Raw genomic sequence first — 20,932 nt, forward strand, 5'->3', positions numbered from 1 at the left:
GTCTACTGATCTTTTTGTGATTATTTTGGTCCTGCTACTTTATTGAATTAACTTATCAGTACCAATTGTCTTTTTGTTGAATCTTTAGGTTTTTTGTATTTAGACATCTGCAAAAAGAACATTGTGACTTCCTCCCTTCATATTTATAAGCTTTTTTTTTCATTTTTATTCCCTAATTGCTCTGGCTCAAATTTTTAGTCATATGCAGATAGATTTGACCTCCTCATCTTCTTCCATATCTTAGAGAAAACTCATTCATCTTTTCCCCACTCAATATCAGAGTGTATACTTCTCATGCATAGCTTTTATCATAAATAAGTATCTTCCTTTTATATCTAATGTGTTCAGAGTTTCATCCATGAAGGAATTCAGAAATTTATTCAATACTTTTTAGCATCTGTTGAGATGATCATAAATTTGTATCCTTCATTCTGTTGGTGTAATGTAATATATTTACTGATTTGTATTTGTTTAATCAGCCTTGCATCCCTAGGACAAATCCCACTTGATCGTGGTGAATGACCTTTCTGATGTGTTGTTGGATTCTGTGTGCTGTTATTTTGTTGAGAATTTTTGCATTTATGCTCCTTGGGAGGTGGGTCTGTAGTTTTTTTTCTTTGGGTTTAGTACAGAATAATGCTGACCATGTAGATGAAGTTTTGAAGAATTCCCTTCCTTTTAATTTTTTGGAAAACTTTGAGAAGCTTTGGTGTTAGTTCTTTTTAAAAAGTTTTGTAGGACTTAGCAGTGAAACCATCTGGTTCTAGGCTTTTCTTTGTTGAGAGACTTTCTACAACTAACTCAGTCTCATTACTAGTCAGTAGTCCATTCAGTTTTTCTGTGTTTTTGTGTTTTCATTTTGATAGGTTATATGTGTCTTGAAATTTATTCATTTCTTCTAAGTTTTCAAGTGTTGGCTTATACATGTTCATAGTACCCCCTAATGGCTCTTTGTATTACTGTGGTATATGGAATGTCCTTTTTTCATCTCTAGTTTTATTTTATTGTTTTTCTTTTCCTTCTTCATTAACCTAGGTAAAGTTTGTTCATTTTGTTTATCTTTTTTGGAAAAACAACTCTTTCATTGATCTGTGTCTTCTAGAGTATTTTGTTTACTTCTGCTCAGATCTTTGTACTTTCTTTCCTTCTATTAATTTGGAGTTTGACTTGTTTTTATTTGCTATCCTCTTGAGATCCATTGCTAGGTTGTTTGTTTAACATCTTTCTGTTTTGTATTTGATGTATGTGTTTACTGCTGAAAATTTCTCCGTTAGCAATTTTTGCTGTATTCCATAAATCTTTGTAACGTTATGTATAAATTTTCATTTGTTTAAAACATTTTTAATTTCCCTTCTAATTTCTTTGGTGACTCATTGTGTCTTTCATTGTGCGCTGTGAAACATTGTATTTGTACAATTCGTAAAATTTCTTGTTCATTGAATTCTAGTTAATTCCCTTGTGATCAGAGAATGTGTATAAAAAATTTTGATTTTAAAACACTTATTAAGAGTTGTCTTATTGCTTTGTATTTGTCTTATAGAAAATGATACATGTAGTGATGAGAAGAGTGTATATTCTGTAACTATTAGATGAAATGTTCTATAAATGTCTGTTAGTTCCATTTGATCTATTGTGGTAGCTCAATTCTGATGATTTTGTGTTGATTTTCTCTCTGAATCTATCCACTGATGAAAGTTAGGTGTTAAAGTCCCCCTTTATTATTATATTAAAGAAATCTCTCCCTTTAGATCTAATAATATTTATTTTATAAAATTGGGTGCTACAACATCAAGTATATGAGAATTTGCAATTATTATATCTTCTTGTTGAACTGGTCTCTGGATAATTATATAGTAGCCTTCTTTGTCTCTTTTACTAGTTTTAGACACAATGCCCATTTTATCTGATGTAAGAATAGCTAGTTCTGCCTGTTTGGGGTTTCCACTTATGTGGGATATTCTTTTCTATCCCTTCACTTTTAGTCTGTGTATCTTTTCTGGTGAAGTAAGTTTCCTGTAGGAAGCACATCTTGGGTCTTTGTGTGTGTTTGTTTTGTCAATCCATTAATACAGTCTTTTAATTGAGGGAGTTAATCCCTTTCTATTTGGTGTTTTTATTGATATGTAAATATTTACTCTAGTCTTTTTATTAATTTTCTTCTAATTATTTTGACTAGCTTTCATTTTTTTCTTTCTCTATTGTTTTCCTGATGTTTAGTTGACTTTTTGCTTTGATAATTTCTGATTCATTCATTCATTCATTCATTCATTTTGCTACCAGGGATTGAACACAGGGGCACTCAAACACTGAGCCACACCCCCAGCCCTATTTTGTATTTTATTTAGAAACAGGGTCTCACTGAGTTGCTTAGTGCCTCACTGTTGCTGAGGCTGGCTTTGAACTTGTGATTCGCTTGCCTCAGGCTCCCATGCTACTGGTATTACAGGTGTGTGCCAATGCACCTGGCCGATTATTTTCTTTCTCTTTTCTGTATTTGATCTAGGGAGTTATATTTGTGTTTTGATGATGGTAGTTATCTTTCTTCCCTTCTAAATGAAGCAATCCCTTAAGCATCTTTTATAAGACTAATCAAGTGGTGATAAAATTAGGAAATTTCAAAAAGATAATTAGGTTAGTTCACTTTGCTCTTATATTCTAAGTGTTCAATTCTTTCTCACCTTAATCAAAGCCAGGTTTATGCAATGGTCTATATGTGATTTTTCCCATTACTATTACCATCTTTTTATTCCTCTCATTTCCTCTCGTATCACTATCCCCTATGTTTATTCTGTTTCATGGAAACATATCCTATCCCATATCCATTACTTTATTTTTGGTTTGCATTATCATATAATTTATTTTGCTCACTTATTTTATGTATTATCCATTGGAGTCTAAGTCAGTGACAAAGGGATTTTTGTTTCTTTTGTTCATTTTAGTATCACTATTGCCTGTCATATAAGTGGCAAATATTTTTTAAATAATTAAATGAATGATGTTGCTACTGGTTACATTTAGTATTACTATTTGAATGTTTATAACAAGGAAGATTTGCAATGAGTTTTTATCATCAGAAAGTAAAAATGAATATTTATACATTTAAAACATTTCTAAGACTATATTTTCTTGAACATAGACAAATCAATAAAAACATTTGTTGAGTGTTGTTTAAGTTGTTTTATTGGATTATGATATTCTACTTTTTTAAGAAAAATAACTTTATCTTTAGGTTCTGGAGCTTCAGAGCCCCCCAAAGGCCAGCACAGTAGTGAAGGACTGTGTCAGGGCATGCCTGGATTCTACATACAAATATATTTTCGACAATTGCCATGAACTCTATTCCCAGCTAATAGATCCGGTAAGAAAAATGTGTGTCTTTAATTTCTCCACTTTTCTGTTTCTAATGTCTGTTTCAATAAATTTAGATTGATAGTAGATGGGAAAGTATGCTCATCTAATTTTACATTAACTGAAGGGTTAAAAATTTCCTTACTATTTCTTCACATACATCATTTTATAAACATGAACTAATTTACTCCTCACAATAACTATGTAGTGAAGGAAGATGATATTGTTCAGATTTTTCAGGTAAGGAAGCAGTTTTAGAAGAATCCAATGAATTTATCAAGGTCATATTGTGGGTAAATGGTAGATTTGGGATATTAGGTTGCCAAATACTGTTCCTATTTTCTTACCCTAACTTATACTGCCTCCTTTATCATTTGATCTCATAAAAGTGATAGGTAGAAAAAGTTTTATAGAACAAGATAGTAAAATAACTTTCATGTTAATTTCTTATTAAGAAACATTTCAAAAATACAAAAGAAAGTAAAAGGTAAATCAAGCACACATGTAATTACTATTACCAAATGTGAACATGACATGTAATTTTCATCTACATTACCAAATGTGAACACTTAGTAATGTTTTCTATTCTCTTAATTGCTTAAAGACACTGAACATTAGATGAAAAGTAGTATTTCACTTGTACCTCTTTGAAATTCTATCTGTGCCTTCATTTTTCAGAGATGAATATAGTTGTAATACTCATAAGTTTGAACATCCTTTCATACATGCTCAGTGAACTTGAATTTTACTTTCTGTGAATTGCCTGCTAATATTTTGCTTTTTTTTCTTTTGACTTACTTGTCTTTCACCCATTAACTTGTAGAAAATTCTAAAATATATTCTGAGTACTTCTTTGTATGTTATGTGGATTTCATGTATTATTTCTCCCTCTATGAGGTTTTTATTTCCACTGGAATTTTAAAAATATATTGGTATTATTTCTATAAAACTGGCATTTGTGGTTGGCTTTTCATAATTTGTTTAATGCCTTCTTTCTTTTCTGAAGAACACAGTTGTTTGTCAATGTGTTGAAAACCTTGTGATTACCCGTGAAATTTTCTGGTTACTTAAGTAAGACAACTTCTAGAAAGCAAAGGGTAGATGAAAGCAAGAGGGACTCCTCCAAACTGAATTTCAAGTTAGATTTCATATAGTATTGCAACATTCTGGGATCACTGATTACTTTGCCTAATAAGAGAAAACCATTAAAGCTGGGGTCTGGCTTTAAATAAACAAAGCAATATATAACCACATACTTGTTCAGAATTTATTACCAACTGTGAAAAATTTTTCTGTAGTCTAGAAACTTGATTGTCTTTGATTCCTACAAATTAGAGTGGCTCTCACTTTTACTTGCCCTGTGGCTTGCATCCTAATGGCTTACCTTTCTCTCTCTCTCTCTCTCTCTCTCTCTCTCTCTCTTTTCCCTTCACTATATGTTATCTATTATTATTATTATTATTATTTGCCGGGTGTACTAAGCGTTGAACCTAGGGAGGTTTTACCACTGAGCTACATCCCCAGCCAGAGTCTCACTGAATTGCTAGGAATCTTGCCAAATTGCTGAGGCTGGCCTTGAACTGTGATCTTCCTCCCTCAGCATCCTGAATCTCTGGGATTACAGGCATGCATCACTGTGCATGGAAGCTTTTTCAATTATTCTACATTTTTAATGTCACTGTCCTTATTATATCTAAATTCAAACAGGAACTGAGGCAGGAGGTTTTTGGAGAAATCTTGGATTGCTGGATAGAAATAACTAAAATGTAAAGGGATCTGACAATTTTTGGTGAAGACAGACTATGGTGATCAGATATCACCTATGGGGGCATAGAGAAAGGAAATTTGATCAGATATTAGAGGGTAATCAAAATATTCGAGAATAGGGTATTCTGGCTAACCAGATTTAGCAGAATTATTGCTAAAATTTGATAATGAAGAAACTACATGGAAGCCCCAAAGTTGAAAGAAAGCTCATAAAGTCTAGATAAAATTTGGTCAAAGAATCTTTGTCACCTCTTCCTTATCAATTACTTCACACAGACTGGTTAAATCAAACTGCCTAAATCAACTGGTATACCTAAATTAGTGCCTTTCTAATACATAAATAATTATAACAATAAACTAACAAAGCAGTTTCTCTCTGTAAGGAATTCTTATGGACAGTTCCTATAAAGCAAACATGCCCTTTACAAAAAATAAACAGCATCATATAAAAATAAATTAAAATAGCTTAATATTTTAAAAACTGACCTTCAAAAAGATGCTTACATAATTTTATGGATAGTTTTTAGGTAGATTGCTCTGTGGATTTTATATGAAATCTTTCAATGTAGAGAATGTTTAGAACTAAGCTATAAATTTGAGGAAAAGACTTTTCCACAAACATTATTATCATTCAAAATTCTAGAGGAAGACCCCATTGGATCTGAATAATTTAGAAGAATGATACTCCCCAGAGCCCTTCTGAAGCCATCTAGGTATAATTCAAATGATCAAAATCATCTCCCCTCAGTGGATTTCATCACGATCTCCTGGGAACTCAAAATCTCTTTGTCTCATATGATACATCTGACCAAGATGTATCCAGAGCCTAACCCTGTTTACCAGCTACATGTTCCACCCTTCTCCAAGCCACCAGCATTGCTCACTTAATCACTATGTAACCCTCGAAGAAAATTCAGTCCTTTTACCCTACCACCTTTCATATGTTCTCAATAGAGAAGCTGGAGTGATGCTTTAAAAGAATCATTTCATTCTTCATAGATTGCTCTAAGTGCCTTTCACTTACACCAGATTCAAATTTTTTTGTGATGGCCTACCATCCGCCATGTGATGTGGTTCATGTTTACACTGTCTACCTGCTTACTCTAAATCCCTCCCTTTTGAACTTATCACCAGTGACTAACAAGCTAATGGAGAATTTTCCCATAGGGAATTTTGGTATAGTGCTGTACCCCTGGTACGCATGACCACATTTATGGCAGTGCTTTGTAGGTGCTCAAAAAACTGTTTGTTGAAAGATTAAAAAAATGAATAAATAATGATTTGTTCAAACAATGCATAAGTAGTTATTGGTGTGTGCATCCTTTACAAACAAGACTGAAAGAAGTGCCCTTTTCTGTGGCGGATGCTTCATGCTTGCCTGATGCCTCCTGCAGTGGTGACCCTGAGACATGTGGCAAGGTCTTCGTCAGTGAGAAGTGAGAAGAACCCATGAAAGCCACTTCTAGTCCCAAACTGTTGAACTATCCTGCAGTATCCTCTAATTCTCTTTTCAGCTGGAGTAACACAGAAGGAAACATATTCCAGAAGGATTAGCTACCAGATGGAGAAGGGTTGCATAGCCAGCTTCAGACTTTAGATGTTTAAAACATAATCCTGTATTTCATCAAGTCACTGATATTTAGAGATTTATTTGTTACCATGGCACAAACTGGCTTATTTCAATGAATAAACCCTTCAAATACATTTCTAACCTGCCACTCATAGTATCATTATGTGACTCCTATTTAAAACACTTGACTGGTTCCTCATTCACTCATGAGATTAAGTCCAGTTCTGCCATTATCAAAGTGATCTGCAATGTCTCAGCCCTGACCATCTTTCCTTACCTTTACATCATTTACACCTTACATTCTTTGCTTCAGCACTCCACACTCTATAATGCCTTTGCCTGCATTATATTTACCTGCCTAAAAAGTACCTCACTTTCCCATATGGCCTTTCTTATAGCTAACTCCAACACATCTGACCTTTGCAACTTCTCCTAGCTAGATGAGGTGTTTCTGATTTCTGTTCTCATAACACTATGGCAGGTCACGATTCATGTACATACCTGCTGAATTAGGTACATATGTGATATTCATGTCACCTATATTCTTCATTAGATGGAGTGTTCCCTCTTTGTATCCCCAGTGTACAGTGGTGGGTTGATAAAGTAATAATCTAAAAAAAATAAATAAAAGCAGTATTATCTTACTTGATTATTTATAGTCTCCTTTAGAGAGAAAAAAAAATCTTTGATCAAGAACATGATCTCTAACATCAAAACCCCTGAGTTCAAATCTCAGCATTACTGCTTAGTTGTGAGGCTTTGATTAGCTGTTTAATCTTTTCATGGCTCAGTTTCTTCATTAGCACATGTATTTTATATTCATACTACTTCTCTTGATCTGTGTTCTCTCTAGATGGTACACAGCCTGTAACCAAAAATTAAGAATTCCAGGGCTATTAGATACAGTACAATTCTGATTATTTAAATGTAAAGCCTACTTTCTCTCTACAAAGGGATTTTGAAGAACCATGAAAAAATAAAGTGCTTGAAATAAAAAAAAATGAAACATACTTAATAGAAAAAGTTGAAATAGTTGCAGTCAGAAGAGTGAGGTATCAATGTGGTCTCCACAGACTGATTGCATTCTGGATAGATGGCTCACACTCTGGCTGAACTGTGTGGCTTCATGTTTGTCCTTCAGTTTAGCATAACTGAGAACTCAGTGTGTCAACATGAACAAAGGCAATTGGTCTTCTGCACAAAGAGAGGTGAGAGACCAAGATATAAACTAGTTTAGTATTCAATCAGCCAACATACATTCAGCACTGTTTTATGCCAGGCACTGGTTGTAGGTTCTGAGGATGCCTCAAGGAACAAATGATAAATGCTTTAAAGAAATAAGAATATGTTCATGCCAAATTATGCCATTATACATGTACTGTTTTTTTGCATTACAATTCTTAATACACATATATACCACAATTTTCCATATCTCTGCTTGTATATAAGTAAAATAAATAAATAAATAAATATAAATAAGAGTAATGGACATTTCAAACAGAATTGAAAATGTTTCAGCTTATCCTCTCCCAGAAGAACATTTATATGAAAAGAAAACCTGTAATTTGAAGGCTGCTTTAGGAACATGAAACATGAGCAAAAGAAATTAGTTGAATAATCTAAACAGTGATTACCACCAATTGGAACTCATCTGTTTTACTAAGATTCTATGTAAGGAGACCCTCAGCTGTGGAATGCAGAGGATGTAGAACATTTTTTTAATACACATCTAAGACAATGGTGCTAAGCTAATTGTCACAGCAGCAACTCAGCTCCATGGAAAACAGTTGATGAAAGAACTTATTCTGTAGACCAAAGAAAAGGTTTGTTAACTGATCTTTGCTTTCCCCACTCCCCGATCCTGTCCTGGAAACCTGTTTATGCCCAGCTAATCCAAAGGAAGACATCAGAAACCAATACCCTCTTTTTGTCTAAAAATATTGATCTATTAATTTCTAATGTTTTGTTAAATTTATGTGGTTCTTTGAATGCATACAGAAATTGTACTGAAGTATATTTTTACTAAAACTTATCTACACTTTTAATTTTAAAGCACATCTAGGGACATTTTTCCCTTCACCTGATTTTTAATTTGGTTGAAAGAATTGGCTAAATATCAAACAAAAAATAATCAGAGTACTTGATTATTCCAGTGATGATTTCTTTTGAGACTCATTTTCCTAAATGACTATTTTGTTATAGGAGGCATGAATGTAAGAATACGGAGGAAAATGTTTTACCTAACAGAGAGACACAAATGTTAAAATAAGTAGGAACAAATTTATTACACTATTAAACTGTGTGTGTGTGTGTGTCTGTGAACAATTACGTAGACAAACTTAGTCTCTTTCATCTCTGTTCCCTTCCAAATCCTATCCCTTCAACTCTTACCTCAGAAGCAATCTCTACTATAAATTTGATTTTACCTTTATGATTCATCTTTGTGTACACTTATTATACGTGTCTATTATCCATTTGTGATATAGTCTTTATCATGATCAAACTGTGATGTACTGCCAATAGAACTAGGCAATATAGTGGCACAGTAGTATGGTGGTGTATATTAATTCCAGAACCAGAATGTTCAGATGTCATTCTTTGTACGGATTTCTTTATAATTTTTAAAGTTTAGTGTAACTTTTTGAGTGTGACAGCTATTTAGACTAATACATATAGGTATAATTTATTAATTTTTAAAGTATTTTTGCTTATTTATTCAATTCTTTATTTTGTACCAAGGATTGAAACCAGGGATGCTTAACCACTGAGCCACATCCCCAGTACTTTTTATTTTTTATTTTGAGTCAGGGTCTAAGTTGCTGAGGTTGGCTTTGAACTTGTAATCCTCCTACTTCAGCCTCCTTTAAGCCACTGGGATTACTACATGCCCAGCTGCTTTTTTATTTCTCATCTGATATATCAAAGCATAATATATGTTATAGCTGCCTATAGTAAAACAAACCTCAATTTTGACATCAGTTGAAATTTTTCATGAATAAAGGTGTAATGGATTTCTGTGTGGAGAAGTGATGAGCATAACCTCCAGTCTTTTCTCTAAGGACAGGAGAATGTCCTCCTTTCCTCTGCTTTTCCCTCTCTACTGGAAGAATGTGTACTTGACTTTGAGCCATTCTATATCATATGAACAAGAGCAGCCTCTACATTTTACTATCTGATTCTCACAGTAAACATTCATGTTAGTGAGGACAGAATTCCATGTGTCTTTTTATTGAACTCATGGTTCAAACACTGTGCCTCAAAGAGTAGCAGATATCAGTAAATGCTTACTTAATGGCACTTCTCTCCAAAAACATTTCTTCATACTATTTACCATGTGATATGTATACCACTATATAAATTTTGGGTATTTTATGAAAATTTCTTGAAAAAAAAAAGAAAATACTCAGAATATTTTAAACTGGCAATTTACATAAATTTAAATGTGCAAAATTTTAGAAAATCTGTTTGGTTTGTAGATTTTTTTTTTCAATGTTCTGGTCCTGAGCCTCATGTATGCCATATACTTGCTCTACCACTGAGCCATGTCCTGACATTTTAGTTACTTGAACCAAAAACGTGGGTTGCTGATCTTTTATTTCTACATTTTGATTTTTGGTGCTTTTGTTGTTCTAGTCAAAGTCTAAACAATTTGGTAATAAAATGAAGTTAAATAAAACGTGCACGTGAAATAAAAAGAAAAAGAAAAATCTACCTATGTAATTCTTAACATAAAAGATTAAATAGTAATCATTTGAAAACTGGCTACAAAAGTTCCCACTTTCCCTAGACATTTTCCCAAAAAATTTACTATTTTGTGTAGTCGTTAGATTAATTAGGGAATGTTGTTCTTCCTGAAAGGCAAGTACATTTCCATGACTTCATATTATTATTGTTTAGAAACTAGAGATGAGTAATTGTAAACACATTTTAGAGTTAATTTGATTTTATAATTAGATCTTTATAAAATGTATTGAAAAAAGTTTATGAATGGGAAATTTCCTCTTAAATATAAAATATTGCAAAAAGAAATTGCCCAAAATGATTGGGTATTGTCATATCTTATATGTTGTGGAAAAGAAAGAAATATGAAAATTCAAAGCCCACAAGTTGTTTCCACTAGGACATATTTTTAATTTTTCTTACCATTTAAATCAGTAAATCAAGCCACAAATAAAACCTTAATAAATTCTAAAAGAATCAATTACATAGTGAACACATTGTGAAATCAATGCAATTTTTGTTCTAAAATTGGCAATGACATAAATGAAAAAATTTTATAAAATAATTTTGTTACTAAATGTTGATGAAAAATATTCAAATAAAATAAAATAATATACTTAAGAATATACTCTTGTCAAATAATTTTATCCCATAAATGCAAGGATGTTTCAGCATTAGAAAAACATTTTTCAATATAATTCACCATAGCTGTCAACTATGGAAGAAACAGTATGTATTTTTTTGCCCAAAATGTAGAAGGAATATATAATAAAATTTGATCATTCTTTATAATTAAAAAAAAAACAACTGTCACTCTTGGGCATAAACTGTAGTCAAAAAAATGCCAGGGGAAGCCTTGCCTCTAGCTGTCACCCTAAACCCAGGGCACATAGTCAATGGGGGTCTGAGAGATGCTTGGCCCATAACAAGCCATAGTACTGCTGTGGGCATGCATTGCCACCAGAGCAACAGAGAGAACCACTAGAGATCCCACTACCACTCCACCTACACAGTTCCTGCTACTGCCATGCCCCATACCGTTTTAACTAAGTAGCTCTAACAGGATTGGTCTGAGTGCCACAGAAGGGGTGCTGTGATTCCTTTACCACCTCTTCCTGTGCAGTGTCTGGACCTGAACCATTGACTAATCATAGAGCAAGTACTTAAGGCCCTCACCACTGCTGGGGCTGCCAATGCCGGAAACACTTGCTAGTAGCAGAACTAGCATCAACAGTGCCTGAGAAAAACCCTACCAACCAATAGAGAGCACCACTCACATAGTAGGACTGGCTACACTGTGGTACCACACACCCACTACTGTCTGTGCTATACCTGCCTAGAATGTCTCCATTCTTCCACAGCTTGCAGAGACACTGGATTGCTGCAGTTATACTATAGTAATTTTACCAAAATTCATTATTCACACCAAAAAAATCTACAAGGAAGCTTCATTATTGTGCCCAGTTAGAAATGAAGTCAACATTGCATAACAAACCAGGACCCCAGGATATGTCTTCTGGAAAAATGCCACTAAGAAAGCTACTGTATAAAATTGGTAAGGAATAATGGTCCATCATATGTGCAAATCTCAATGTAGGAGCATGAGAAATATGAAACACAAGGTAATATGATGTCTCCAAAAGAACAATAGGAACTCTCTAGCAACAGATCCTACAGCAATTATTGTGGATAGAATGGCTGATAAAAGAATCTGAAAGAATGATAAAGAATTTATTTAAAATATCAGCAAGACCTAAGAAAATACAGGTAAACAGTTAAATGTAACTAGGATACAATATAGAATATGAATGAGAAATTCAACAAAAAGCAAATCTGAAAAAGAATGAAACAGAAATTTTAGAAAAGAAGAGGTCAATGAGTCAATAGAAAAACACAGTTGAAAGCCTAAAAAAACAGACTCAATGACAGAATAAAGAATATCTAAACTTGAATGCAGATCTTTTGAAATGTCCCAGTCAGACAAAAAGAAACAAAGAAAGAATGAGAGCATTCAAGGCCATTGAAACACCATTAAATGAACAAAATATCCACATAATACCTGAAGTTGAGAAGGAAGGAAGGTAAAGACTTGGAAAACCTATTCAATAAAATACAAAAAAAATTCAACCAATCTTGGGAAACAGGTGGCCATCCATGTCTAGGAGTCTCTGTGACTCCAAATAGACATGATCAGAAAGGATTTTCACCATGTCATATATAATATGGACAGTCAAACTGTCCAAAGAACAAGACACATAATTCTAAAAGCTGCAAAAGAAAAGCATCAAGTCACATTTAAGGGTATCCTCATTAGACTAATATAAAGATTCCTTATAAATAAACCTATAGACAAGAAGGAAATGCAATGACTCAATCCATGCCCTGAAAGAAAATTATGATTAACCAAGAATACTATATCTAGCAAAACTATCCTTTAGAAACAAGGAAAAACTAAATCCTTCCCAGACAAGCAAAAACTGAAGGAATGTGTGACCAGTATGCAGCCTTACAAAAGATGCATAAAGGAGTTCTATGTTCAGAAGTGAAAGAAAGATAACTACCATTATGAAAGCATGTGGTAGAGAAGAAGAAAAGATCAATGAATATTGGAAACAAGAAAATCAATAAAATGGAAAGGTTAGGTTCTTACCAATCAATAACAGCCTTGAATGTAAATGGACTAAATTCTCCAATTAAAAGATACAGAGTAAATGGATAAAGAAACAAGATTTGATACGCTGCCTACAAGAAGCTCACTTCATCAGTAAAAATGAATAAACTGAAAGTGAAAGAGCAGAAAATGATATTCCAAGCAAATGGAGAAATGGAAACCTAAAGTGAACAGGAGTGGGCATACTTACATCTAACAAGAGTCACTAAAACAAAAGCTATAAGAGACGAAGGTTACTAAATAATTATCAAGGGATCAATTAAATAATAAGATACAACTATTGTAAATTTATAAGCAACAAATCTCAGCACATCCAATTTTATAAAACATATAATATTAGACTTAAAGAGAGAAATAATTGAATACTGCAATTTTTCATTTTCATCAATAGATCATCCAGACAAAAACCTCAACACTTGACATCAGAACTGAGTTATGTTATGGGTCAATTGAACCTGATAGATATAGAGAGAGCATTTTATCTGATAACTATAGAATACATATTCTTCTTATCAGCACATGTAGCATTTTCTAGGAGAGATTATATGTCAAGTCAGAAAAAAAAGTCTAAATAAGATTAAAAAATTAAAATCATACCTTTACCTTTTCTGATCACAAAGGTTTAAAACTAAAGGTCGGAAACAACAAAAATTTTAGATTTCGTATCAATACATGAAGACTGAACAACACTTTTGAAAAACTAATGGGTTCTTGAGAAATCAAAGAATAAATTTTAAAAAGTTGTAAAAACATGTGACTATGAAAACAACATACCAAAATACATTGGATATAACATAAGTAGAGGGAAATTTACAGCAGTGAGTACCCATGTCAAAAAGAAAAAGTAAAAAGATTTCAAAGAAACAACATACCAATGTATCACAAGGACTTAGAAAAGCAAAAACAAACTAAACCTAAAATTAATAGATGGAAGGAAATTACAAAGTTTAGAGCAGAAATAAATGAAATGGAGACTAAATTGGCAATATACAATATCAATAAAACATGCCAGGCACAGTGGCACACACCTGTAATCCCAGAAGCTCAGGAGGCTGAGACAGGAGAATTGCAAGTTCAAAGTCAGCCTGAGCAACTTATCAATGCCCCTAAGCAACTCAGTGAGACCCTTTCTCTAAATAAAATACAAAATAGGGCCGGGGATGTGGCTTAGTGGTTGAGTGCTCCTGAGCTCAATCTTTGATATGCATGCCACCCCCCACCCCAAAAAAATCAATAAAACAAAGAGTTTGTTTTTTTAAAAGTTAAGCAAAAAAAAACTTTATATATATATTAATGAAGAAAAAGAAAAGACTCAAATAAAAACAGAGATGAAAAAGTAGATAATGCAACTGACATCACAGAAATACAAAGGATCATTAGGCAATATATTCAAAAAACTATATGCTAGCAAATTTAAAACTCTAGAAGATGTATGTGGACAAATTTTTGGACACATATTAACTACCAAATTGAACCTTAAGAATATAAAAACCTGACTATACAAACAATGAGTAATAAGAATATCAGTAATAAAAGATCTCCCAATAAATGTAAACACAGGACTGAATTACATCACCACTGAATTCTACAAAAATTTGAAAGAACTAACAATTCTTCTCAAACTACTACAAATTGTCATGAACTCTTTCAAACTCAATATACATGACCAATAGTACCTTGTTATCCAAACTGGACAGGAACACACACACACACACACACACACACACACACACACACACAGTATAGACCAATATTGCTGATGAATATAGATTTAAAAAAAAAGAAATCCCAAGGAAATACTATCAAATCAAATTCAATGAACATCAAAATGATTACTCATTATGATAAAGTTGGTTTGTCCCAGGGATGCAATGGTAAATCAACATATACAAATCAATAAATGTAATGGATCATATCAATAAACTGAAGGATAAAAATATTTTGACCATCTAATAGATGCATAAAATGCATTTGATAATATTCAGCATCCCTTTATAAATGAACAAATAGATAATGAAGAAATGTAAAGATTGTAAAAGGACAAATCCACAGCGTAGAGCTCAAGTATTTCCTCTATGATTAAAAATAAGACCAGGGTATCTATTTTCACTGTTCTTATTTAGTATAGATCTAGACGTTTTAACCACAGCAGTTCGGCAAAAGAAAGAAATGAAAGGCATACAAATAGAAAGGAAGGGTGTCAAACTATCTCTCATTGCAGATACTGTGATTTTGTATAGAGAAAAATCTGAAGACTACACAAAAACATTGAGATTTGATTAATTAATTTAGTAAAGTAGCAGGATACAAAATCAACATAATCAGTAGCTTTTACACTAATCAGTAGCATTTACACTAATAAAGAATTTGTTGAAAAAAATCATCAAAACAATACCATTCACAGCAGGTATTGATAAAAGAATAAACTTAAGCAAAGAAATAAGACTTCTCTAATGACAAAACACATGAAAGGTACTGAAGACATACATACGCAAACAGAAAGTCTTCCCATTTTTATGAATAGGAAGAATTAATATTGTTAAAACACCCACCCTACTCAAAGCAATCTACAGATTCGGTGCAATCCCTATTAAAAGACTGATGATTTTTTTCACAGAACTAGAAAAAAAATCCTAAAATTCATATGGAAGCAATAAACAACATGAATAGCCAAAATAATCTTGAGAAAAACAACAAAATTTTAAGTATCATGATGCCTGCTTTACAAACATTACCGAGCGACAGGAACCAAAACATGATATTGGCATAAAAACAGACACAGACACCTATGAAACATGATAGATTCCAGAAATACACCCATATATTTATAGCTAATTGATTCAAGAAAAAGGCCCCAGAAACATTTTGGAGAAAGAATAGCCTCTTCAATCAAATGATGATGGGAAAACTAGGTATCCACATTCAGACAAATGAAATTTGACAACTGTCTTTCACCCTGCATAAAAATCAACTCAAGTGCATGGTCAAAGACCTAGACTTGAAACTCTGAAACTAGTCAAACAAAACACAGGGTCACACCTCAAGACATTGACCATAGGTAATAATGTTCTAGATAGGACTCCAAAAGTAAAGGAAACAAAAACAAAAATTTGAAAAGCCCCCTCTATGCTATTCTCTGTAATGGCTATACTAATTTACATTCTCACAAATATATGAGTTCCTATTTCCACACATTTCCGGCCAACATTTGTCATCTTATTTTATTTTACTTTTTTTATATTTTGCAACAGGCATTATTATAACTACGGTGAGATGGTATTTCATTGTAGCTTTGATTTTCATCCAAAAATAAATGTACCATATGATCCAGCTATCCCACTTCTAGGTTTATGTCCAAAACAAATTAAATAAGCATAATAAAGAGATATCTGCATGCCCATGTTTATTGTGGCAGTGTTCACAACTGCAAATATATGGAATCAGCCAAAGTGCCTATCAACACATGTGTGAATTAGGAAAATGTGTATATATGCACATATAATATAATGGAATATTATTCAGCTTCCAAAATGAAATCCTGTCATTAGCAGCAAAATGGCTGGAAGTTGAGGATATTGTGTTAATGAAATAAGCCAGACATCAAAAGAGAAACATCACAAGTTCTCCCTTGTATGTGGAAACTAAAACAAGTCTAACTAAAAGTAGAATAGAAATTATTAGAGATTGGAAAGGATATGGGGGTTTTCAAAAACAGAGGTTGCCTTTGATCAGTCAGTGCACACTGTATCCATGTATGGAAATATTTCAATGAAGTCCTTGGATATATATAATTGATTGGTACATGATAATAAAAAATAAAGAACCTAACTTTTAAGAATGCTCACTACATGCTAGAATTTCCATATATTACCTTTAAAAATCAACAAAGTAGCAATAGAATTTGGGTAAGATTATTTTTTACAAAAAACATAGCTGTCATTAACATTTAATAAAGTTTAATTCATTCTTTTAAGAAATCTATAAAATGTACAAAAGCAAGCGCTTTTTTTCCACAAAAGAAGCAATCTCATTTAACAACTATAAGAGAACAGGTTTTCTTTACACCAGAAATCGTGTCATACATATTACTAGAGAAAAGAACAGACTGTTCAGTATAAAATGTTGTACATAATTCAGTATATAACATTAGGAAAATGTTCAGTATACAACGTTAGGAAAATTGTCTCACCATATGGAAAAGAAAAATACTGACTGAATTCTTACAAACACCACTTACAATGTGAAGTAAAGAGCCAAATGTGAGTATTAATTATAATGATAGTGTAGAATAATAGCTTTCTGATGTGGAATAGATAAAATTTCACAATATAAATTTTAAATAGAAAAATTGACACATTTGATTAAATAAAATTTGAGAATTTCTCATAAATATAAAATGTGACTAAAGTAAAGGAAGATGACACATTGTGATAAATCTTTGCCACATCAAAAGCTGACAAGGGACTAAGAAACTCAAGTATCAACCAGAAAAACACAGAGATTTTATTTGAAAAATAAGGATATGATATGAACAGGCTATATACAAAAGAGGTAACTCCAAAAATTCTAACAATCTTATGAGAAGTTTCTCAAACTTGTTTTTTAAAAATTTTTTAATTTATGTATGACAGCAGAATGCATTACAATTCTTTTTACATATATAGGGCACAATTTTTCATATCTCTGGTTGTATACATAGTATACTCACACCAATTCGTGTCTTCATACCTGTACTTTAGTTAGTAATTATCATCACATTGCACCATCATTAATTACCCTGTGCCCCCTCCCTTCCCCTCCAACCCCTCTGTCCTATCTAGAGTTCATCTATTCCTCCCATGCTCACGCACCCTATCAGATTTATTCTTAAATATACATAAAACATCCTTAAGCTATTAGTTTATATCCATCAAGTTGGCAAAAATTAGTAAACTAGATAATGCTAATTTTCTTGGGGACATGGAGATCAGAGCCATTATGCTCTTTTAGTGGCATGCAACTAGGAGCAATTCTTAGAGAATTTCTCAGAGTTTCATAAGATACTATTTACTAAGATATTCAGTATATTATTGTTAGTGAAACTGAGGTGTTTGAAATACAAATTCTTAGACACTTCAGACGCCACAAAACAGGATGTCCAATAAAAAGTCCTAGGAAATTGTATTTTTAGTAAGTTCTTCAAATGATATTCAATATTATGCAAATATTACATTAAATAGAATTTTGTCATTTCTATGCTTTTTTTTCTTTTAAGTAGCTATAAGAAAGAAATATAGAAACTTCTACTGAAAGTTCAGTTGTTCAATAGCAATTTTTTATAGTATATGAAAAACCTGTTTGAGGACCATTTTGGCCTATCAATCTGTGTTATTTTCTAAGGCTTGGGCTCCTATTTCCCAGCTTCACAGAAGTTACAAAATTTTTGATTTAATTCTTTTCCAAAATAAAAAGAGGTAGTTGCTATCGTTGATATTTTTAAAGCCTTGATCAAATAATACAGAAGTTAGGATCCAGGGTAGACAATATGGAAGACCAAACTGTGACCCATACCATACCAGGAATTTTGCCTCTCTGCCTCACCAAAGAATTCTTTATATGGAGATAGTACTAGTGATTTGCATTTATGTGTAAATCAAAACCACAGGCTTATTTCAATTTGAGGTTCTGTTACTAATTTGAAAAAAAAATGGCAAAGAAATAATTCAGCAAGGTTTTCTATCTCTAGAATAATTATAAAACCTTTCCTATCTACTTCAAAATTAGTGGGTCCTAAAGTCAGAAAGAGATATGTATGAAAGTACCTAGTAAATTACAAATTTAGAAGTATAAGTAATCAGAAGAGAGAAGTATAAGGAAGATAGAATTTAAGTTAAAATATAACTTACTCAGGGATCTCAGACCTTGGGTTGAAAGGCTAATATGAAATTTTAAAGGAAGTCAGGAACTCTGAAGCATCTAAAAGAAACCCTATTTGGTTATATTTGATATGTATTTTAAAAATGACTATTTACAACCCTCCAGGAAATACTGATAATGTTCTTATATTCATTGATTTTATTTTGTCTGTAGGAACATATAAACACATATAATTTTAGAGGTAGGATATACTTTCCTAAGAATGTTCTTGGCTATAATTAATTGTTTTAATCACCAGCAGCAACAACAAAATCATATGAATAATATAGTACTGCGCTAATAAAATCAGATTTAATGTTTTGATTGGACATAGTCACTTTTATTAGAAGACTCTTATATAGCCCCAGAGTCTTTACTAGCAGTTTTGTTCTAACGATCCTAATTCTTTACAACAATGTCAGATAAAAGACATAAAACAAAAGTACAACAATTTATCAGTTCTACTAGCTTTCAGAACATATATATATATATTTGCTATCACGCATAAGTAGTGTCTATACATATTCTCTAATTGGTGATTTTAAAGGCAGAGTAGATTGCAATATCCAGTAATTCAATTTCCCCATGCTGTTTCCAGAGCAAATTGAAGACTAATAGAATCTCACAAATAAATAAATTGACCTTTTTCTGTTTCTTTGCTGAGTTCGTTTGCCTCAAATATGCTACATGACTCTCCATAGAGGTGTTTAGTTTCCTTACCATTCTTTAAAAAATGCAGTTTGTGTATCCTGCTTCATTGTTTTTAAAATTTCATCTAGTGTAAAATTATCTCAGGTTCATTCTTTCTTTATTCTTTCCTTCCTTCCTTCCTTCCTTTCTTTCTTTCTTTCTTTCTTTCTTTCTTTCTTTCTTTCTTTCTTTCTTTCTTTCTTTCTTTCTTTCTTTCTGGCAATGGTAAAAATGGCAACAAGAAACATTCAAAATCATAAAGAAGATTGGTTTTAAGTTCTCTACCCATATACGTAAAAGGATTTGTTAGTTCATTCATGGCTATACAATATTAAAATTTGTTGAGTTCTTGTTCTACACCAGACACTGTTAGAATAAGGGAAAGTTAAATAAACAAAGCAACTTTAGTCACCATCCTCAAGAGGATTACAGTCTAGCCAGAGAGAGAGAGAGACATTAAAACAATAATTACACCAATGATTCAAACCGTGTCAGATGCCAGCAGGGGAAACTACAATGCAGTATTAAAGTACATGAAAAGAGCCACCCTAATCTGGAATGTGGGGAAAAGTAGAACTTCAAATCATAAGGTTTCTTCTGGAGCTTGTGTCTCCAGAAAGTCAAGGGAAATCTTATAAAACACTAAATAAAACATCATCTTACCTTTATTTGAAACCATAGTGTGGTAAGTAGTACCTGGGATATATGAGCAGTTCTGTTTTTCACCTCAACAAAGATTGGGCTTGAGTTTTCTACCCCTATTAAAGCTATCTCTGTGGGGTCACCAATCACCCATACTTTCCTAAACCTGGGGCTTCATTACTCATCAGTAGCTTTGTTACAGTTGCTCACTCCATCCTTCCTAAAACTCTTTTGAATCATCAGTGTCCACTCCCCATCCTTACTTATTTTCTTTTGATCTCACTGGCTATTCTCTTTTGAATTTTTTTCCCCAAGTCCCCTTCTTTTCTAGACTGTTAGAATTCCCAGGGTTTTGTCCTTGGCTCTTAATCTAGCTACACTTAGTGATTCAGGCCAGTGCTTCAAAATAAGACATTCCCTTAAAATCAACCATCCAACCAACCAACGAAACAAAATAAAACCTCGAGATAGCAACCTTTTCGAGAACAGGGATTATATGTGATCTGGGTTGAAGGAGCTGGATAAAAGTATTTCTTTAATTTTGGAGGTAGCTCTCGTGGGTCCTGCAGAAAAGTGGGTTGTCCTGCCTGCCTTGTATCAACAAAGAATTTTGTTTCATTTTGGTTGGA

General features: G+C 32.8%; 1 protein-coding gene across 2 annotated transcripts in view; it reads left to right on the forward strand.

Annotated features, from left to right (window-relative positions):
- The window catches only part of Unc13c (unc-13 homolog C), a 544,151-nt gene that overhangs the window by 286,369 nt on the left and 236,850 nt on the right, over nucleotides 1–20,932 (forward strand). For both annotated transcript variants that reach the window (XM_026391056.2, XM_077799599.1), the window contains one exon: nucleotides 3,230–3,358. In XM_026391056.2, the coding sequence (XP_026246841.1) occupies nucleotides 3,230–3,358 (129 nt within the window). The remainder of the gene's footprint in view (nucleotides 1–3,229; nucleotides 3,359–20,932) is intronic.

The sequence above is a fragment of the Urocitellus parryii genome, chromosome 6, assembly GCF_045843805.1.
Source record: "Urocitellus parryii isolate mUroPar1 chromosome 6, mUroPar1.hap1, whole genome shotgun sequence".
In the NCBI taxonomy this organism is placed as follows: Eukaryota; Metazoa; Chordata; class Mammalia; order Rodentia; family Sciuridae; genus Urocitellus; species Urocitellus parryii.